This window comes from Cibotium barometz, chromosome 29 (assembly GCF_041138505.1).
Source record: "Cibotium barometz isolate CiBa-2024 chromosome 29, ASM4113850v1, whole genome shotgun sequence".
Taxonomy (NCBI): domain Eukaryota; kingdom Viridiplantae; phylum Streptophyta; class Polypodiopsida; order Cyatheales; family Cibotiaceae; genus Cibotium; species Cibotium barometz.
This window is the reverse complement of record NC_141074.1, coordinates 22,245,478-22,268,477: the sequence shown is the minus strand read 5'-3', so window position 1 is coordinate 22,268,477 and position 23,000 is coordinate 22,245,478. Positions and strand designations below refer to the sequence as shown.

The 23,000-nt window shown below is 46.1% G+C and overlaps 1 protein-coding gene across 5 annotated transcripts in view; it reads left to right on the top strand.

The window, feature by feature from the left end:
* LOC147621962 (uncharacterized) overlaps positions 1–21,684 on the top strand; it is a 100,443-nt gene extending 78,759 nt beyond the window's left edge. For 2 of the 5 annotated variants that reach the window (XM_086822983.1, XM_086822980.1), the window contains 2 exons: positions 20,193–20,358; positions 20,790–21,684. In XM_086822983.1, the coding sequence (XP_086679109.1) occupies positions 20,193–20,358; positions 20,790–21,063 (440 nt within the window). In that variant the 3' untranslated portion in view covers positions 21,064–21,684. Of the gene's footprint in view, positions 1–20,192; positions 20,359–20,430; positions 20,644–20,789 lie in introns of those variants that run through there. The other 3 variants (XM_086822982.1, XM_086822981.1, XM_086822984.1) reach the window with 3 other exon arrangements.
* Positions 21,685–23,000: the final 1,316 nt, after the last annotated feature.

The following is a 23,000-nucleotide window of genomic DNA, read 5'->3' as shown; positions in this document are numbered from 1 at the left end:
AATGATAGAGTGGATACTGTTGTTACTTGGCGCTCTCGTAGAGTTGTTGAATGTCAAGAGGCAAGTTATACGCGGGCTAAGTTATCTGTCTGGTTGGAGGCCCTTAAGGATAATAATTGTTAGACACATCAATTTTATGCACAGTTGCATCCCTCTTATGCTAGAGAGAATATTCTGAGGCTTGAAAATTCATTGGAAGAGATGATTTCAAAGCCTCATAGCATCATTGATTTGTGTGTTCAGTTTTACCTGGAGCTTTTGGGCAATCCTGAGGTGCTATCTGATGATGTTCATCAAGCACGCCCTAGTATTCTAGCATTGGTGCAACATCAAGTGTCTTTGGACTCGGCCAACATTTTAGATGTTGATATTATAGAGCATGAGGTTGGCTTTGTGCTTGCTCATTTGCCCAAAGATGAGCCTAGGTTGGGATGGCATTACTAATGAATTGTTTTCCAAGTATGTAGATCAGTTGAAGGGTCCATTGACATCTATTTGTCAGGAGATCTGGCAAATCTGGAGCTATGCCTGATTCTTGGAAAGTGGGGGTGATTCGGTTGTTGCCAAAGGTGCCTTCTCCCTTTGCTTTAAAACATTGGAGGCCTATCTCTTTGATGGGTTGTATGTGTAAGGTTTTCTCTAAAGTATTGGCAAATAGATTGCACAAGTTTCTACCGGACTTGATACATCTGGCTCAGTATGGGTTTATAAAGGGGCGCAATATCTTGCATAATATCCTTAAATGTTCAAATAGGCATCGATAATGCAAGGAAAACAAAGCAGGAGGTGGTGATGGTTCAGCTGGATTTAGAGAAAGCCTTTGATCATGTCAGCTGGTCTTTCCTTGCTGAATTGATGAATTCTATGGGTTTTGGGCCACGTATGTCTCATTCGATCCACACACTCAGCCATAGATCTCACTCTCGGATTATGATGAATGGTGGATATCCATCCCATGCTTACTATGCTTACTGAGTTGGCTCAAGAGGGGGAGGTGGTTGGTGGGCTAACTTTGCCTTCGGGTCTGCAATCGGTGGGCCAAGCACTGGTTGAGGATTCATTTATGTTTCTTAAAACCAACAAAGCCAACATTGAGAAGGCAATGGCGCTTGGATTTTGTTTGCGAAAGCTTTTGGGTTGCATATAAATACCCAGAAGTCAATCCTTCTTAGCTGCACAGAGAGAGATTTACAAGAGCTTGGTTGGTAGGGTCATGTTGTGCCGCATGGGACCTTTGTACGTCACTTGGGCTATCCTATCGGGGTGGATGTCACCAACAAACAACTTTTAGAATGGATATCAGGTTGTATTGGGGAAAAGGTTGTGTACTGGAAGTCTCAAGCATGTCCGTTTCACACCCAGCTGAAAGTGGCACATGTCATTATGTTAGCTATGCTTTCTTATTTCTTGCCCTTACTTCCTTGGTCTCGAAAGGCTTTGACAGCTCTCACCCAGCGGCTTCGATTCATGTTGTGGAAAGAGAAAGGCAATAATCCAGGGTTGACTTGGGTTTCATGAAAGCATATTACCACCCCTAAGAGATTGGGAGGGGCAACTCTGTTGGATGTTTGGGTACACCTTCTTGCCCGTAGGTGGACTTTACTTCAGGCTATGTGTGTTGATTCCCAGCCATGGATAGACATGACTGTTGCATTTTTGGAGGATGTGGGTATTGTGCATGGGAAGACCCGGATTGTTGCATCTTTTTTTGTTTTTTTCGACAAAAAGATCCTTCAATTAGTTAATGAAAAAACAACCACAAATGGCCAAGTACAACCATGACGGGCTAGATACAACCTCGCCTCTCATATAAGGGCGGGAAACAAGTGATTATAAGGGGAAGAAATGCTTCTCCTCCGTCGGCAGCCGCTCTATGAGGAGAAGGTGATCTCATACAGGGGAAGGGGGGGAAGCAACCACAGAGGTGGTCTGTAGTGCCAAATAGGGTCAACGCCTCTATCTGTGAGGAAAGGGCCAGACCTCCAAAGTCTCAAGAAGGCTTCCCGCTGCTTCCGTATGCGGTCAGAACCTCCCTGTAACTTCCCCCACTGACTGCGGAGGGTGTGAATGATATCAAGCCAAATGCTCCCGATGGTCTCAGCCGACGGAGTGTGGGTACCCTCGATGGCCTCAATTCCCCCACTGACCGTGGAGGGTGTGAATGATATCTAGCCATATGCTCCTGATGGTGTCGGGTACCCTCGATGAGAACTTCCTGCTTGCAGAGGTGTTGGCCACCTCTCGTGTGATTACTTGGCCAGAGAAGAATAATTGTAGACAACAATTCAATTGTATGGCGAGACTGGGTGTTTTGAGGATGTTTGATATTTTATTGTTGGGCGGGTGTGAATGTTATCATTCTGCCGTACTCTTCATAGATTTCGTGTGCCCCGAGGTTACAAGTGTATTTGGTTGTAGTTGCAGCAACAAGTGCAGTCTCTAGGGTGCCTTCCTAGATGGATTCTTCTCATGGATGGGATGATTGGGTTCCGGGTCGCAAGACCAGGCTGTTGAAGGCTTCCGCTAATGTTGTATATCATCTTTTGGTGCAAGAGGAGAGATGGCTTGCAGCAAAAGCTAAGAAAGTATGGAATGTTAAGAAAACGGTCTCCTGGTGGAAGCGCATCCTATTTTGTGGTTGGCATTCCAAGCTTCCTTTTTAGGGCTAAGTGTATATTTGGCGAGTCATGGTTGGGGGCATGTCTTTGGCCATTGCCCTTCGGCGTTGGAGACTTTCAAATGGCAGTTGTTTGTTCTGTCAGACTTGTCCAGAATCTAGTCGGCACAGGTTTATTTCTTGCCTGGTGGCTCGCTAGATATGGGAGTTCATCTCTTCAGTGTGGCAAATGGTGATTGGACACTTTGTCACCGAGGCAGTGGGTATTTGGACATGATCAGCCCGCCGGGGGGGGGGGGGGGGGGGGGGGGGGGGGGGGGGGGAACTATCAGCAACATGAGGTCTTTGTTTTCTTTCGATGGTTGGGTCTTTGGCATAATTGGCTCATGTGAAATGCTTTCATCTTTGATTCACAATCAAGGGTGAAAGATCATGTCCAACGCATTCGTGGTCTATTGTTTTGGCAAGTTTCTTCTTTGATCGATTCACATGTTATCACCAGGGCGCAAGCTGACCCCTGGTCACATGCTCTTCGTACGGTGGGCATGCCTCATGTGGGCTTTTAGTGCGTGCGGTTTGATGGCCTCTATGTACATGTTTGTATAGCTGGTCATGCGACCTTTGCTTTGTATTATATTTTCGTAATCTAATCAACCAACCATTACGAAAAAAAAGAGAATGGCTATGGCTTGAGCTTGTCGCTTGAGAATGGCAATGGCTATAGCTATGGAGAGAAGGTGGAGGGGAGCTTTATAAAGGGAGGTCAAAGACCCATCCAAGGTGAAGCAAGCCCCAAAATGGCCATATATAGGCAAAAACGGGCAAAACAGGCAGTTTTTTCTATTAAAAAAAAACGGTCAGAAACGGTCAAAACCAGCAATGGTCAAAAACTGGGATTTTTTTTTTTCTAGACCGTATGGTACGGTACGGTACGTACGACAGGCCTACATCGTAGGAGAGCAACTATGATGTGAAGAGCCTATATAAGGCTAGGCTAGCAGTCAGGCCTTTCATCTGACCCCCTTTTGGGGCAGGTCAAGGGTCAACAGTCCAGTTCTTAGAGGTCTTTAGAGCACCTTTTGGAAGCCCTCAGGCCACAGTTTTGTACAGTCCTATGGAAAGCTTTATGTACTATATAATATACTGAAAATACAGCTCTCTCTCTCTCTCTTCTCTCTGTCTTGGTTGGTGTCTTGCATCAAGGTTCCTATTCAGCATACTCAGGGCTGAAAGAAGACACGAATGTGACAACATCCCCGTCTACCTATGTGCCTGCCTTCTCTCCTTGACTCTACTTGTCATCCACCCTTGCCTCGTGCAGTGCCTACCTTCCCTCCTCTTCTTGGTGGTTTGGATTGATGGACAGTGGCGCTTTCCATTGGCACCACTCTTGTTGGATTTGGAGCATCTTGATGTGGGTGCCATGTCATAACTGCCGCAAGGGTACTGCAGCTCAGCATTGATGAGACAGCCATGGTAAGCTTACGAAGCTGAAATGAGGAAGCTACAAAATGAGAGAAAAAAAGTTTTAGGCAGAGCCATTAATGATCAACTATGCAAGGTGAGCAAAGTCAAATTTCATTTTTTTCAGTAATTTCATCCTCCAAAGAAGAACCACCCACCGGGGAGAGCAATGCATGCTTTTGCGGGTGTGAGTAAATACACATAAATAGCTGAGTGTAGTGCATTTAAAATTTGCCCAAAAGCAAAATGTAGGGTTATGAAAGTATATGCAGGATGCTCAGATATAGCCGAGGACATTGCCAAATTTAAGACATCTATGTATGAGATGCAAAAACATGAAGGAGACAACAGAGATTCCAGAAATATGGGAAATGTATGCAAAATATCCAAACAAAATGAGGGTAAAGAGGATGCCCTGAAGGAGAAAAATGTAGACTTGGATTATAAACAGAACCAGCTGGAGAGATGTTTGAATTGATTATTGGGATTTCTCCTTGTGAGAATTAGAAGATAAGCATTCGGGAAAAACGAAGCAGCTGGAGCTCCCTGACTGACTGTCTGCCCTGCACAACGTCCCCCCCCTTATATTCTCTTGTGCAGCGGTTGCGCCTCCCCTCCCCTTCTGCCCTTTTGCCTCACCTTTGGTTGCCTCAGTCTTCACCCTTGCCACCTCCCACCTTACTTCTGGGCTGCCTTTTGCCCCAGCTGCCTTTTTCCTTGTCGACCTTTCCCCCCAACCCCCTCCCTCCCTCCCTCCCCTTTCTGCCTCTTTTTTGTCCCATCTGCCTTCTTCCTCTTTACAACCCCCCCACCCCCCCACTCCTCCTGCTGCCTCTTTCCCATATCGCGCTTTTAACCACTCGTTTCTGCTCTCTAGACAGCTGGTGGTGCCCTTTGGCTTGCTCCTATTGCAGGACTCCACGGCAGCAGTTCTGTCTTACCTGTCCGAGACTGCCATCAGCTGTCATTTATCTGACACGGATCTCCAGTTCCTTGCTTCCTTAGTGGCCTCCCTTGAGGCCACCACCTTGGTGGGCGAATTCATTGGCAGCACACCAGCTTGGGGACGAATTCCTCTTGCAAGCCACGTTAGTAGGCAAGCAAAGGAACATTGTCGACATTATTTTCCTCGGCAATGGTTACATCCAAGTTGAGTTTGGCTCACCCTCTCTAGTTGCGAGAAGATCTGTTGGAAGTGCAGAGCTCTCAGGTTTACTTCTCCCAGTGGAGATACTTCTCTTAGCACTCCGACCCATTGACTGGTGTCTCATGTTTCTCCCCGTTGGTTTGCTTCCAAAGCCTCCCTAAGGAGTATCACACACCCCTCTCGGTGATTGAACGTTCATTGGGTTAGGTTTTAGAGTCCTTTCCCACTTGTCAAGGTGACTCAGCGCATATACAATGTGTTTCCCATTGCGGACATGAGGGCAACACACTTACCATTCCATGAGTTCATGGATGACATTGGAGAAGCACTCAATCAATGCACCATGCAATTGAGAGGTATGCATGTCAACAATAGCTAATGTTGATTGCACATTCCTCAATTCTCAAATCTCATGGTTAATGTGGCTGTGCTAGAGAGAGGAGGCACTCCCAAAAATTGTATCAGATTTGAGACTTCTCACGGTTGAGGACAATTGTTTGAAGAAGAGGGGAGTGATGTTACCATTTTGGGGATTACTAGCATTATGAGGATTTATTGACTTTTAGACAAGCTTTGGGAATGGGAGTTTATCCACAAATAGGTTATGGGCACCTTAGACATCGACTCAAGCTTGACAGATCATCTCTGGCTTCATGGATTACACGGGACATGTGCCCGCCCCGCCGATGGTAATTTGGTTGATTGGAAGGTCAGATGTGTGGAAAACATGCTATTTATGTGTATTCACATCATTATTGAAAGGGTGGACAAGTTTATTATGAAGGTCTGGACTATTCATATTTCGGGCTCCTTGTGAGTAATAGGTTTTATACCTATGGGCGCCCAGGGAGGTTTAGGACCTTAGCCTTGTTATTTTTATGAAGGGAAAAGCGTGTAAGTAAAACGTAAAAGAAAATGCATTGTGCGCATATATATATATATATATATATATATATATATGTGTGTGTGTGTGTGTGTGTGTGTGTGTGTGTGTAATAGTTATCACGGTACAAAAATATGATACCGTATGGTATGATACCGTACAGGAATTTTTGGTAAGATATGAAATTTTGGGATACCGTACTATAAAATACAACTTTTTTTAAAGCACTTACAAACTATGGAGCTTCAAGTTTGAATGTGAGGGAAGGTTTTTTTTTTTTTTTTTGGGGGGGGGGGGTGGAGGGCACTTTAAAGGAGTTGCTCAAGAGCTCAAGCCTATAGGCAAGAAACGCCAAAAAAAGGTCAAAAAATAGACAAAAACGGGCGGGAAACGACACTTTTGCAAACGGTTGAAACTGCACCCAACAATCACATCATACCGTATGATATTGTATGGTACTGTACCTTACGAACCATATGGTATGAACAGGTTCGTACCGTCCGGTAAACAACCATGATACATATGTTTACAAGAAGTCTTGTACACAGATTGCATCATCGGGCTCTTCCACCTTGCAGTCCGTACTGCTATATAGCATGTTGACGTAGCACCTATATCCGACTGTAGTGTCTACTACTGCACAACCAAGCCTGCCTAGCGGTGTTGCTTGTAGATTGCTGACATGGCAGTGCTGACGTCATCCACCTATAGGCTGTTGTGCAGTCTTACACCTGGCTGTTCTGAACCAAATCACCTTGCATGTGGTTGTGCCTGCTGCCATCAGAACCAAGGACATGTGAAGGTCTTATTTGGTGGCCCTAACACGAGGTTGTGGCACGATTTACCAAAAAGCAAGAGAAAGCAAGGGAAAAGCGATGTATTGTCTGTACCTGCTGATGTAGTATTAGTACTGGTTGTACCAGCTGTACCATTCGTATTCTGTTTTCGGTGGAGTTCTAGAGATCTTCCTGGTTGCCTATCTCTTGGCCGCTGCCTGTACTTTGACCAAAACTCTTTGAGAATATGTGAGGATTTAAAGGTAGGCATCCATGGTTGATGGATTTCTAAGGTGTGAAGGGAGACCTATGTCATATTGATTCTAAAGGCTTGCGCACTTCCAGGAGTCTGCTAGCCCTAATATTTGGCAGTGATGATCCGATTGGGGGTGAGGCTCCACCTCTCTCCTATGGCTGCTGGTGTTAAGATGACACAATGTGTTTCATCTCGTGACACATGAAGCACTGGCAGGGCAATCCATCTGCTTGAGAAAATTGGATACATCAAGTGAGGAATTGAGAGATGCTGAGTGAGTGAATGATCATTTGGAGGGACGGCAGTCTTGCAGCCCATGCCATGGCGGCTATCATCAACTAGGGGGTCCTAGCCACCTATCGAAGATGTCTTATCACCGGGAGAAGCTGTTGGTAGTCCTTTGGGAGGCTCTGGAAGCAAATGACAAATTGGAAAGCCAACCACCAAGGCCAGCAGGTCAATTGGGCTTCAAGCTGTGGTGACATCTTGTGGAGTATGCATGTGCACCCCATACTGTGATGAACTCAATCAAAGTGTAGCTGTAGCTGAGGAACAGATTGCTAGAGATTTGGCCTTGCTTACTGATTAACACGGCTTGCAGTAAATCGGGATATGCCCTCAGGCAAGTCTGCTATGGGCGAACTTGTAGGTAAGGGCAGCCTCGGTTGGGGAAGATGGAACTTCCATGGTGTCCTTTCATGGAGGAGAATGAGGGACTATATTTAAAAGCCAAATGGAGGAGGAGGCTAACGATAGAGTTAAAACACAAAAAAGCGGGAAAAGAAGAGGAGGAGAACCCTCTCAGAAAAAGTAAAGGAGGTAGAGCGAAGGCTACAAAGGGTGGGCAAAACAAAAAGTGGTTGGGGGGGGGGGAGAGAGAGAGAGAGAGAGAGAGAGAGAGTTGTATTAACGTCTATAAAAAGGCCAAAATGACCTATGAGAGCAAAATGTCCATGAAATACATCATCATGGGTACCAAAAAAAAAATCAAAGAAAGTAATAAGAGCTGAGAGGGTAGGGGGAGAGAGAGAGAGAGTTGTATTAACGTCTATAAAAATTCAAAGAAAGTAATAAGAGCTCAGAAAGAAAGTGGTGGGGGGGGGAGAGAGAGAGAGAGAGAGAGTTGTATTAACGCCTATAAAAAGGCCAAAATGACCTATGAGACCAAAATGTCCATGAAATACATCATCATGGGTACAAAAAAAAAATTCAAAGAAAGTAATAAGAGCTGAGAGGGTAGGCTCTGTGCTAGGAAGGGGCTGAAAGGGGAGGAAGGGCTGTGCTCAAAAAAAGCTCACAGAAGAAGGGGACAAGAAAGTTGTATGCAGGGGTGGAGGGGAGCTGGTGGCCAAAGTGTAGAGACGGAAGGGGTGGCCAAAGTTGTGTGCAGGGGTGGAGGGGAGCTGGTGGCCAAAGTGCAGAGACGGAAGGGGGCTGAGCATTGGCCGAATGGGGAGGGAAACGTGTAGGGGAGGGGGGTGCGCCATAGTCACATGGGATGGGGAACGGGGAATGGGGACGGAAAAGATTGAGAATGGCCATTTCCTGTGACTATAGAGTGACATGGGACGGGAATGGGAACGGGAAGATGCTGCCATTCCCAACATTCTTGAGTCTAAAAATGCCCATTCCCGGTGCGCTTGAGATAGAGGGCGGGGAGGTAGAGATAGAAGGTCCGAGGGAGGGGGGGGGGTGGGGGGGTGGGGCACGCTCGAGATAGATGGAGGGGAGGTAGAGGTAGAAGGCACCGCCCCCCCGCTGCAACCCCGGTGCCTTCTACCTCCCTTGCCCGCTTCCCTCGCCTTCTCTCAACTAGTCACCAGTGCCCTTCCTCTACCCCGCCCTCTTTCGGCTGGTGGCGCTCATGCTAGTGGGGAGCCCCTCCTTGCAAAAGCTTTATAAATATTTAAGCTGTGAAATTAATAATTTTTCAAAACCTCATGGTCATTTTTCCAAAATGAACCCAAGAAACCTTTAAATGTTTCTTGCGACTATGACTGACCATGGTATGGCAGGACCCATCCTCTTAGAGTTTTGAAGGGGTGTAGCTTTTGCCCTTGCAAGATCTCTTGCTCACGGCGCATTGAGGTCTTGTTGTGGGGTCATGGTTAGCTACTATGGGTCGATCGCGAGCTGCTACGATGGGTGTGCCTCGAGAGTCCCAGCATCAATGTTCTTGAGATTGACCTATGACAACAACAGGGAGGATCTTGTGCCCTTTTACCTAAGATAGTGAGGCGGCCACTTCATCACATGAGTGTAGTTGCCTGGGCGATGGAGACCAGCCTTGGACCTCACTACAAGGACGATGGCACTGCCATGGCATTACTTCTAGTAAGTAGTTGGCTGCATGTTGGCCAGTAAGGTGCCCCTGACATGGCATTAGTTCTAGTAGTTGGCTGCATGTTGGCCAGTAAGGTGCCCCTGACATGGTCGGATTGGACTACACCTCCCAAGCCCTTTTTTTTTCCCGGGAAAAAGATCGATCTATGAGTTAACAAAAAAGATCGATCTAGTAGTTGGCTGCATGTTGGCCAGTAAGGTGCCCCTGACATGGTCGGATAGGACTACACCTCCCAAGCCCTTTTTTTTTTCCCAGGAAAAAGATCGATCTATGAGTTAACAAAAACCAGCCTCGAAGGTCTAAATACAACCACAAAGGGCTAGATACAGTCTCGCCTCCATGTACGGGGCAGGAATCAAAGAATCAAAAGGTGGAGAAAGATGCACTTCTCTTGTGGCTGGCCGCTTTATGAGTAGAAGGCTATCTCATACGTGTGGAGGAGGGGGGGGCGGGGGGGAATAACCACACAAGTGGTCTGTAATGAAAAGTGGGATCACCACCACTGTCTGTGAGAAAAGGGCTAGGCTGCTAGAGCCTCGAGAAAGCTTCCTGCCGCTTCCGCATGCGGTTAGAGCCACCTTGCAGCTTCCCCCATTGACCATGGAGGGTATGTGTGACATGTACCCTGCATTGGAGTGCTATGTGACAGACTGGCTCTACATCAATGCATCATTTATCAGTAGGATTTACCTTTTCAGAAATATTTTGTCGTATGCTGTGGCCCCATTGTGAGCCCCAGCCCGGGACATGTCAGGCACGAGCTAGATAGGTTAGTCTCCGAGCCTTAGAGGTCAGACAAGTGTTAGTCCTCTTAACCCACTTGGAGAGTTCATCAGATAAGTGCATATACAGTCAGCCTTAGTACTAGGTATGCATCAGTAAGCTATGGGCTAACCAATGGGCCAGCCCATGGCCTCAAGAGCCTGTCCAAGGGCTAATCACAGCCATGGACATCATTAGGGGATAGCCGAAGAACCTTGCTGCAGTTGGCCAGCATATACAGCAGGACGACAGCATCTATGGTGATCAATCTCGAGTCGGCCACGTCTGTTAACATTAGGTGGCAGTTGGGTTGCACCACAACAGTTGGGCATCATTAAAACTCCTCTTTTCCCATGCGCAACATCAAAATAGCATTTAATGCTATTTTCAGCAGCTATTTGTCTAGACTGAGCTGGCCATAGCCTTATGTTGGCCGACCAGCAAGATGGAAGCATATAAAAGCATGCGCATCCCTCCCAATTGTTTATTCAGGTATTCAACAAAGTCAGCATGAGTTCCAAGCAGTTCTAGCATTCCCAAGACCTCCACGAAGGGAATCTTCAGCATTCAGCCAGCATATGTGCATCCCTCAGTTTTGGGATTGCATAGTGGTCATTGAAGAGCAATTTAACGGAGCTTGGACAGCATCTGGATCAGCTTGCGTTTGGTCTACATTGTCCTTGCGTCTGGCAGTCCTCAGTCATCATTCATGCTCATTGTAAGTTCCCCAAAGAGTAATATAAGCAAATACGCTTGCTTGCAAGGGGGCCCCTTTAGTGGGAAATTTGTGACCCAATACTGTGTCAACTCTTATCTGCTTTCTCTCTCTTCTCTATTGTCTCTCTATTGACAGAGGATACCCCACACAGGTACTCCGATTTGTCTCATAGGCCGAGTTCGGTCTTTTGGAAGACGTTAATAAAATCTTTCTTTCTTTCTTTCTTTCTAAGTGGAATTGCACAGACTCACGGCTATAAAGAAGGCTTTGTTGAGTGTTACGACGATCAACCTCTTGCATGCTATAGTATTATGAATGGTGTCAAGCCAAATGCTCCTAATGGACTCCGCAGGTAGAGAGTGGGTGCCCTCGATTGCTTTGTTGCATCAAGCTCTCGAGATGTGCTAGGTTGCAATGTTGCTACAAATCTCCCATCTCTGGCACTGGGGTTGGGACTGATATTGCCGAAATGCTAAGGTGAGAGACTTGAAGGTCTAACCCCCCACCTTCCTCCTTATATGCCATGACAACCTTAGTCTCAATGGCCCAAGGGACAGTGCCCCATGAAATGATACGGGTTGAGGTCCTATCCATCGTGAAAATGCGGAGAATCCACTGCCAAACCTACTGAGCCTTTGGGCAATCCCAAAGACAATGTTGCTGAGACTCCTTTGGGTGGCCGCACCTCGGACAAGCTGCTGGCCAACCACATGCCAACCACCAAACTCTTGTGTGCTAGCAATCAAAGAAAGAGGGCGAGCCTCTTCCAAAAATCTGAGAGAGACTGTTGTGAGAGGCCCTGTGACTGCTAGTGTACTGCTGTTGCCGGGGTTCCCTCAACCTTGGGCATCTGAATCCTGCAGCCTAGCCATGCGGTGTATGCGAAGAACGGGGTACCAAGTGTCTCCTCCCCGATCAGCAAGATCACCCCAAGTCCACTCCCTCGGGTCCCACTGGTTCCGCGTGGGGGTCGGCTCTCCCAAATCCATAACTTCTAGAGTCTCTCCTTGGCCACCTTGGCTGGTGGGGGGTCAATGTGTCACTCGTGTGCTTGAAATCCGATCACCCTCACCCTTTGTAAGGTGAAGCCACTGAAATCATCCAGAGGGGGCTCTGATCTCTCTAATCTGCCATGGGGTCCAATAGAAAAAGTGAGCTAAGCATAGCTGTCATCTGTGCCATGGATTGCCAAGCGAATATCATGCCTAGCCACTGCGCGCCCGCGGGGGGGGGGGGGGGGTCGGGTGTGTAATAGGGGTCAGCCACTCCTGGGGAATAGCAGAGTCAATGTCGAGACTGGGTCTATCTCTACTCCACATCCGAGCCAAGTCTCTCTCTTGAGCCTCCGGGGGAAGCTGTCTGAATGCAAGCCAATCTCCAAGGGACTTGGTAGGTCCTATGCTCAATGCTCCCCATGATACACGAGGTCGGGCCCCGAACATGTGGCCACTAGGTAAACATATGAGGGGTTCCAGATCAAGGGTTACCGAAGACGCTCGTCCAAGGCTACTAGAGCCAACTATTGAAGGGCCAGCCTAAGGTGATCCCAAGCTCAGAGTAGGCTGGCTCCAGACCTGTCCTCAAAAGTTTGGTAAAGCCGCGGGCCCGCATCTCTGTGAAGATCCATATGGTGCTTTGCGGTCAGGGCTCCCCTAGGATGGGCTGAAATCCGGGCCAAAAGAAAGTCCTTCCAAGACTCACCAGTTGGAAGAAGCCCTCTAACAATCAACTTTACCGGCCGGGCGCGGCTCTGAATGGCGGGGTCAATGATGCCTAGGCCTCCTTTGCATCATGACTGAATGATCACTCTCCAAGCCACCTTAGCCCGGGCAGGCCTCCCATCACTGCCGGCCCACAAGAAGTTCCAGATCAACCACTCTACCTGATCAATGCATGCTCAAGAGAAGGCCCAACAAGAAGTAATGCACCACATTTTGGCAAGAAGGACCATGTTTGCCACTACCACTCGGCTAGCTAAGGAGAGCCTTGCAAAACTCCAGTACAAAAGGTTCTTCTGAATGCGCAAAAGAAGAGGGGTGAGTTGTTGCTCCGAGGAGATATCGATGCCCATCTGGCATCCTAGATAGCGGACTAAAGTGCCCCTAGGGATCCACTGGAAAGCCTCAATTGGACGACAAGTCGGGGCAGGTGTAGAGCCTACCCAAAACCACATGACTTGTGCCGGTTGATCTGCGCTCTAGATGCGGACAAAAGATCTCGATCGCCTCAGCAAATCTCTGGAGATTCCCCACATCTCTGGATAGGTATGTTGCTGTGTCATCTGCAAACTCCAACAGCTCTTCCTGAGTACGGATGGGGAGACACAATCCTTGGAGCCCCGTCTCCTGAGCTGAGAGAGAACTGCTCATGGCCTCGGTGACAAATAGGAAGAGATAAGGTGCTAGTGGACAGGCTGCGGGACCGAGCGAGAAAGGGAAAATCTGTCACCTTGGGCTCCTTGAATAAGAACCTGACTGTGATGCTGAGAACGTACGGAGGAGTTTGTATTTCTGTTAGTGAGTAGCTCTTGCCAACAGTGGATGGCTCAAGTGTCAGTCATCGGGCGAGCGCAATGGGTTACCATCAAGATTGGAGAAGACTGTGTGGGCTTCCTCAATATTTATGCCCCGAACGTCGCAGCAGGTAGAGCCACCTTCAGGAGTACAATCCATCAAGCCCTTCCTCAGGCTGACTTTTGGTGCATAGGTGCACAGAGGACAGACTCGGAGGAGGCACAGTTAGAGTCTCAAGCACAAAGTGCTTTGCTTGGGAGGAGTTGATCCTACCACGTAGACCCTTGGAAGTTGGCATCTACCAAAGTTTGGGCGTATCCCCGGGAGCCTGTGCTTCTCATGGTCTGATAGGAGGAGCACAGGCCCCAACTGCTCTCGACTTCATAGATTTTATGTGGATGAGTGGGCTTGCGGTCGCGGGGCATGATTGGCATCTTGGCGGGCACCACTTTCTCTGATCATGCTCCAGTTATTTTTCATTGGAGGACCCCTAGAGGCAAGACAAGCATGTGAGCACTAGGATTCCAGACAGCCTCATATAGGACCCTGAGATCTGGAACAGGACAGAGCAAATATGGTCGGACTGGATTTTATCTTAGGTTCTACCGTGTGCACCTTGGATGCGCGCCTCAACAAAATCAACAACTTTTTGTAAGAGGCAATACTGTGCAGATTGGAGGGATTTCGTAAGTAGGAGAGGAGCATTTGGAGGGGAGTCCAGCATCTCCAGGAGAGTTCCTCCGATAGCCCGTGGATTGAGAGTCAACTTACCGCCGCCCATACAGAGATCGGATTCATTGAGGAGAGGAGGGTCGAGTACAAATACCATGCCAGAGCCTCCTTCTGGACCCAAGCCGGAGATAGAGTCAGGGGGGACTTCTTTGAGATTGCAGGCCCTTATAGGCGGAGAGATGGTATTGGCAGGTTGCGTGGCCAAGATGAAGCATTTGTTTCTCACCCCCCCCCATCTGAGAGCCATTGCCATGGATTTTTTCAAATCCCTCCTCACGAGTGCCCCATTATCCCCACTGGTGGTGGACACGCGAGAGAGGGGCGGCACACAACAGAGGTGGTTCTCCCCGCTCTCCAGACCACCTTATTGACTCCCTTCACAATAGAGGAGCTGACGGAGGCATTGACGGCTCTTCCTAAGGGCAAATGCCTAGCGGCAGACGGGCTTCCAGTTTCCTTCTTTGTTCGCCATTGGGATCTCATGAAAGGCGGCCTTTGTGTAGCCTTGAATGAGATTATGACTACAAGTGCCATGCCAGAGAGGCTTTCAGAGGGTTTGATTCAATTGATTCCTAGGAGGGTGGTGATAGATTAGCATGGTTGTCATTGTACAAAAATACGATACCGTACGATACGATACCGTACGGGAATTTTTGGTACGATATGAAATTTTCGGATACCGTACGATAAAATACGGTTTTTATTTTTTACACTTATAACCTATGGAGCTTCAAGCTTGAATGTGAGGGAAGGTTGGGAGGGGAGGAGTCTACAGTGCTTGAGGAACCAGAACATGGATATGTGTCTCTCCTAGTTGGATCTCCCGATTGTCTCAAAAAAAGAACCTGGATGGGTAATGCGATACCAAAGGTCTCCCAGTGTAGCGTTTATGACTAAGGGACCGTCCTTGCACAAATGCGAGCAGTGCATCTAGGGTGATAAGTTTAGGGACTCCTCTCTAGATCAAAATGGCCATGTACAAATCTTCTCCCTCGTACATAACTTGAGAATCTAATTGTCTAGCCTACCTATACCAGGGATCTCCAAGTGACGTAGCAAGATTCTCTCATCCTACCAATCAAGTGTACACTACCAGTCTACCTCGCCAGATTTTTTAGGTCTCTCAACAACCCCATATGGAATACAGAGTGGACACGAAAGTTGCGAAGTATTGCGAGCATTTGGGATCTTCGTTAAGCAAGGTTTTTATATTTTTTTTAAGCATTTGGATTTTTTTTTCAAGGGAAAAAAATTTTGGAAAAAAAAAACTCGTACCGTACGATATTGTACGGTACGAACCCATTTGTACCGGTACGAGAAACAACTATGCAGATTAGAGATCCGGCAATGGAGACCCATCACCCTCCTCGGGACCGCCTACAAGATTTTGGCCACAGCCATCAGCCGGAGACTTCAACCTTTCCTCCATGACTTGATCCATGACACTCATACAAGTTTTGTTCGGGATCAGAGCATTTTGGACAACATCTTCACTTTCTGGGAGGGCGACAAGTTCGGCGAAGAAGCAGCAACAGGACCTCATTGTGCTTCTCCTAGACTTTGAGAAAGCAAGAATGTCAATGGGACCCCCCTCAACTGTAGTTCTATGAAGCTCTCTAAGGATGCTTCGCCTCTAAAAGCACTGAGGCCCTCCCAAACCCTGAATGTTCCATGAGGCTATCCGCATATCGATCTCTGTGGGAGGCGGAACTATAGGAATTGGCCTCCACTTGAAGAGTCTTGGGCGTGGGTTTTGACGGGGAGTAATCACAATTGGTCCTGGGGCGATGGAGCGCTAGGTGGGCGTGGGTCCTGCCTTCCATGTGTCGCCACTCTGTCCGAGCATGAGAGTAGGCATACTCTGAACTACATCGATCACAATGAAGGTATCTGTAAGAGGGTTGGAGGGTAACTCCAACTGACATATGAAGGAACACAAAGAGCAGCACCTCCAAGGCTGGAGGACACCACCTACTCGTCTTGATTTCTATGGCCAGAGCCTCTCAGCTCCATCCGAGCTAGGGACGAGAGAATGGGTGAGCACATCGTCGATGCGTAGATCATGAAGATGGTGCGAGAGCTCTATTGCTTGTCCTTGGATGGCGGCAGCCACCGACTCCGAATCCCACTCCGTCCCCGTGGTTGCACTCAAGGGGAAGGAGAAGATTATCAAGCCACTCTTTGGCGTGAATGGCCTGGAATGATGAAGCACCTCACAGATCCGAATGGGAGCCACTGTCTCCTCAAAAATATCAGTTCCTTCCACCGGAAGACATCGGAAGAAACTGTAATCCACTAGCAGTGCCAGGATCCAGGGGTGCCACGTGGGGACTCTGGTGGGAGAGCCCTCATTGGCGAGGCAGCGATGGTCATCTTTGTCGGCTTCGAGAATTGATGAATCAAACAGCGGACGGAGCTCGCCGGCTGCCTCCGCTCCAGATTGGGCATTGTCGGCGGGTCTCTAACAGAACCGAATCCTCCTATACTCTACTAGCTTGGTGCACACGGCGGTGCCGCTCAGCTCTAGAAGTCGGCTGGCGGCCTTGGAAATTTCTGTGGCGGATGCAGAGGCTTCAATTTGGTACAGCAGGCTCAATTTGAATTGTGAATGTTGGAGCTTCAACTTGATGATTTTCTCCATATTTCAGAAACACACCAAAATTTTTTAAAAGCCCTAAATGAGTAGCTTCAATTCAATGGGTTTGTGCTACCCAGCAACTTCATATATAGTAGCTGAGCAGAAAGTTGGTGTCTTGGGTTGTATGCTGGTCATCTGATGTAGCATCTGTTGGACAGCTTTGTGATGTGTGTTTATGCTTCTACATGCTGGTTAGTGTAGCCATTTATATGGTAGTGATGTGTGGACGTAGGCTAATAATGGGCCGAGGTACTTTTTCCCTGAGGAGATTTTTTCTCCCAAGTGAGTCGTATGAGTGAGTGTGCAAGTGACCTTATCATGTCTTTTTACTTGGTACTTCACTCATTCTCAGCAATCTACTTTGAGTGTTGTGCTTCTCTATATCTTTGCTTGTTGCATTTGTATGCATGCTACTACCTTTGGCTCTATATCTCTGCTGACGTGCATCTGTATTCATGTTGCTACCTTTGTCTCCACTCCAACAATTGGTATCAGAGCAAGTTATCTTGACTCTCGCCTTCGTTGGTTGCTCTCGTCATCACGTCCTCAAGTTGCTCTTCTGATTGTCTCAGATTGAGCTATCCTTTTAGGAGTGTTAGTTGGAACGTCTTTGTTTGATTTTAGGTTTTCTGCAGTGTAGCAACATAAATTTGGTGTGCAGACATTGTTTGCATATGCCATAATTCTTATAGGGACATTGTTGCCATTTCTCCATCGTCATTGATATTGCATCTTTGAACTCATCATTAAGACATTGCCACTATCCATTGTGGTTCTATATAATGTGTCATGTAAGAGCTTTGAAATGTTGCTATTGGCATTGAGGCACGCCCTGTCTCGTAAGTGCAGGATAGTACATGTACTTCGGATGGTGATACTGGTTTTAGATGTAACTGTGGCACACCTCTCACAACGAAGAAAACCCGGTGGGATGGCAAGGATGCACATGTACATGCATTGGTGCATTTTCCGTGAAAAGGAGCATTATTCCTCATTTTCGCTCATGTAAAACTGTCAAGTAGGCTTGGGATGCGCTTGCTGCGCTTTAACATGTGTGTAATGAGGTGCTTGTAGTCTACTTGCACAAGCAGTTGGATTTTGAGTGCATGAGTAAGGGAGATTCGGTGGATGAGTTTCTCACAAGAATCAAAGATCTCAGAGAGGAGCTTGCTTGTATTGTGATGAGGCCTATCTGGACAGTTCATTGGTATGTATTGTTCTCATAGCTTTACCGCATTTATACCAAGATTTGGTATCCACACTTCGTCTTATGACGAAGAGTAACCCAAATGCCCTCATGTTTGATGAGTTGGGTGCAGTGCTCTTGCAAGAAGAGCAATCTCGGTAAAACTGAACTCTTATGCATGTGGGAGATCATGCATTTGCAGGCAGTTAAAAAGGTAAAGGCAAAGCCTTCTTTGATGGCATCTACAAGCCAAAGGCAGAATCAGCCAGTCTTTTTGATAAGTTTAAGAAGAAAGGCAAATACAACTAATGTCGGAAGCCAAGCCATTATATCAGAGAATGCAGAAAAAGGCTGGAGAAGGAGAAGAGGAAAGAGTTAGGCATGGCTCTAGCCGATGCATTAGCACGAAGTGTTGAAAAGGAGGAGTCCAAGAGGATTGAGCATTCATTGTGTACTGTAGTTATGACCCTTCTGTCCATGATGGCATGATGTATGCGTGTCAGTGACAAATCAACATGTTTGGTATTTTGATAGTGGTGCTAGCATGCACATTACTTCTTATCGGTTTGTTTTCCTCTCTTGACTTTTCTTCTCAAGGAGGCACAGTCACATATGCAAACAACTTCTCATATCCAACGAAAGAAGTTGGTAGGGTTGTACTTACTGTTGTAAATGGTGGGATAATCACTCTCTCGGAAGTCTTGGTTATGCCAGGCATTGAAAAGAACCTATTGTCAGTCTTTGCCATTGCTTGGGTAGGCCTAGTGGTCAAATTTGTTGATGACGAGTGTACAATTCATGACCGGGGTGATGGAGACATCATTGTGGTATCCGATACTCTAAGCCGTAGGTTGGACATGTATGAGAGATCGGCACATAATGCTTGTTCAGTTACTGCCACACACTATGAGTGACGTGGAGCTATGCCATTCGTTGCTTTGGTCACTTGAATTTTGGCAGTTTGTTGCGTCTTAAAAGGCAAGAGATGGTGTTAGAGATGCCACATCTTGAGGCCCTTATCAAACATGCATGTGAGGGGTGCATTTTGGGCAAGATGCAATAGGCGTCATTCCCGAAAGATGGATTAGTAAGGGCTGTCCAGAAATTACAGCCTATACATAGTGATGTATGTGGTTCTATGAGGATATCATCGACGGGAAATATCTCTACTTTGTGTTTTTTTATTTATGACTACTCTAGCCACACCTTGGGTGTATCCGTTGAAGGAAAAGTCGGAGGTTTTTACATGCTTTAGATGCTTTGTTACTATGGCTGAAAAAAGTTGGCACCCTTCGTACATATCGAGAGGGGGAGTACATGTCAAAAAGGTTCCATGCATATATGGCTGAAAGAGGCATAAAACATCAATGCAGAGTGCCTTACACAGCTTAGTACAATGGTGTGGCTGAGAGGAAGAACAAATCTCTATGTTGCATGGTTAAAGGCTAGGATTTGCCTCATGTGTTTTGGCTAGAGGTATTTATGTATGTCACTAGTGTGCTAAACAGATGCCCCACCTTAAACGCAGCTAGCATGGCAATCCTCTTGGGCAGCCAAGTGTCGGTACATTGCTGAAGCCTGCAACCATTAACCAAGGGAGAGAAGGCCAATTATTGTTCCATCTATGCCCTATACACCAAAACACCAGCATCCTATGAAGAAAAACACAGGTTAAACTGTTGGAGTGGAGACAAAGGTAGCGACACACAAACACATGGAGCAAGCAAGCAGAGGGACATAGCAGCACAACACTCAAAAGTAGATTGATGAGAATGAGTACATGTTTTTTTTTTGGTAGGTTATATCTATATTTTTTAAAAGACTTCCATTTATTGATGAGGTCATACTGGGTTTGATACATGTATTGATGAATCTGAAATGTGGTCACTTGTTTTACTTTTTATACAATTAAAGTTTACATTACACTCCTCTCTCTCTCTCTCTCTCTCTCTCTCTCTCACACACACACACACACACATACACACGCACCATCTGGGCAGCTATCTAGACAAATCTATCCCAACATAAACAGGGCAGGTTATTATAACTAATTCCTTGTTGGGATTGTTTTCAAGGTTTCAAATTCCCTGAAGCTTTATGCGTGTTTAATCAAATGGCAAGCAAGTTCTTATCACGTGTTTTTGTATTTGATTAAGGTGTGGAGATTGCAAAGGAAGTGGTTTGGATTTCTGTGAGCGTTGTCTTGGAACTGGAGAAAGAAGAGGTGTCCTTGGTTTCCACATACACCAAGAAGAAGAAAACACTGGCACCAGCCCAGAAAGGCAGTAGCTGTTTTGGGAGCCTCCAGAAAGCTTTCAAGAAGTATGTTTACAGTGCAGTTAGTCTTTGGAAGATTTTTACAGCCCCCAACCTCTTTATATTTTTGTCTTGTAGCATTTCTTCCAGTGCCAGGCGAAGAAGAGAAGAAAGAGTGCGAACATGTCTGGGAGGAAAACTAGTATGTATTTATTTTAAAAAAATAGTAGACCGAGGCACACATTTTAACATCCAGTTCCTCTAGGGGGGAAAAGGAACTAAGACAAGAAACTATGTAATGTGGCAATGTGCATTCATCAAGCATGCTTTGATATGGTCGGCAGGAACTTTCATGAGTGGCTATTGTAGCATGCTGCCCAGCAGGGACGCCATACATACGTACACATATTACATGCATCACACTACATACATACATGAGGTACATGCACTATGTTACATTACGCACATTTTAACATGGACTTCTGTATGGGGACCAGAAACTACGTGATTTGGCAATGTGCATTCATCAAGCATGACAAAATGGCTTTGGTACAGCGGGCAGGCCCCCTAGTGGCTATCATACCATGTTTCGCAGCATGGGGCACGAGTTCAAACAGGGACACCATGCATACATACATCACAGATAAATCACATACATACCAGGTACTTACAACACTACATTACATACATTATATGTATATATACACAAATAAAGCTGTCCCCAAAAGAATGGCATTGATTCAATTTTTTTTTGGAACGTTTAGCAACTAGCTTGATGTGCAAGAATGACGCCTAACGTATTGCATAGATTGCTTTCATCAAGTAAAGAACATTGACATTGACAGGAAGAGAATCGACACTCCCATGTATTCCATAAGCTTCCAAACAGCCGCCAAGCAAATCTGCGTGCAAGTGTTTCCAAGAGGAGATGACTAGTATACAATTATCTCAGAGAGTTCTTGATAAACTTGGGTTTTGGTTATTAGATTAAAGCATTACTTAAGCTAAGCATTGTTTTAGTTATTATGTTTTCAGTTCGCAAAATTGTTTTTTTCCAGGTAATTCATAGAAAACATTGCATTAAAGCTATGTAGATTGCTTATGAAGGGAATAATAGACGGTTTAAAGTTGCTGGTGACGACTTAAGCTTTTGGAGGCGCCCTAAAATGCAGATGCTGCTAGCCATTTAAGAAAACCTGTACAAAGGAAAGGCCCGACACGGATGCAGAATGGAAACCTGTACAAAGGAAAGGACCGTCGAAACCTGCAGAATGGATTCTGTGTCGTCCATACACACAATGATTTGGAGGTGGAAACTTTTCCCTCGGTTGACTTGACGTGCTTCGCTGCCTTCCATGGGGGGGCATCCATCCATCCGCCGTGACGTATAAAACTAACTTTCCAGACTAGTCCAACTGTTTCTGGAGAAGAGGAGCGTCAATATATATATATATATATATATATATAGAGAGAGAGAGAGAGAGAGAGAGAGAGAGAGAGAGAGAGAGTTAAACGCTGACTGTTGTGTGTGTTGATAAGCTCGTCGGAAACTGAATGGGCCTTTTCCAATTTTAGATTCGTAAAAACATTAAAGGTAGAGAGAGCACTCGTAAAAATTGCCAATGGCAGCAAGTCCCAAATACACTAGCAAAAGTCCTTCTCGGACATCTTGATCCTATTTGAAGACCAAGCAAGCAAGCAAGCTCAATACCTATATAGAGATGCAGTCCTCCTCCTCCTCCTCCTCCTCCAGCTTATTACATGATGTTGTTCACCTTCTCTCTCCCTTCCTTGGGAAAAGGTTCTTGTTTAACTTCAAGTTGGGGGAGGTTCAAGAGAGAGAGGTGTTGGTGGTCTCGTGAGGCTGCTCAACAAGTCTATCAAGATGTTGGTATTGAAGACCAAATCCAAATCATGTGCCCCTGTCAAAATGAAATTCAAATTTTTTGATGCATTACCCTGTTTGATCCGTAAACTGTAATCTCGTGTTTCTGGCTCTCTACTTGTTTTTGTGTGTTTCATGTCTATGGCGTTCACATGATACATGTTCAATCTCTTATTTAACGCCTCCTGGCCTTTCCTACACTCAACACCAACCAACAGCGTGAGATGTAAAGCTTGAGACTCGAGAGGACGTTTAGCGTTCTTTGTGTAACTGGACTTGGTTTTCTAGGATATTATTGGCATTGCTTAATGTATAGATGTTATGTTCCTCTCTCTCTCTCTCTCTCTCTCTCTCTCTCTCTCTCAACAAACTCTTGTACAATTTTTTCTTGTAATCATATTAAAGCATTGTTATTTATTGAAGTGCATTCAACAAACTTGTACAATTTATTATTCAATGACAAAAGCACATTAAAAGGCCTCTTTTGCAACCATCATCAAATGTGATGTTCAAGAATGACATTGTGACATTGAATACAAGGTATAGAATCATCAACACAAGTATAGGCTTTACAAAACTTCATTAACAGCAAAATGATGCCCCTTTTTCATATGTTTTTGGGTTTAATTCTTGATTGAAGGTTAAAAATTTTGAAGTCTTAGCTGACTTTCTAAAAAGGCAAATTTCTTTTACTTCCGCCTCATCTTATATCTTTTCTAAAAAGGCAAATTTCTTTTACTTCCACCTCATCTTATATCTTTGCGACACTCAGGACGCTAATCATGAAGTCCCTACAATAAAAATGCTCAACTAATCAAGGCCT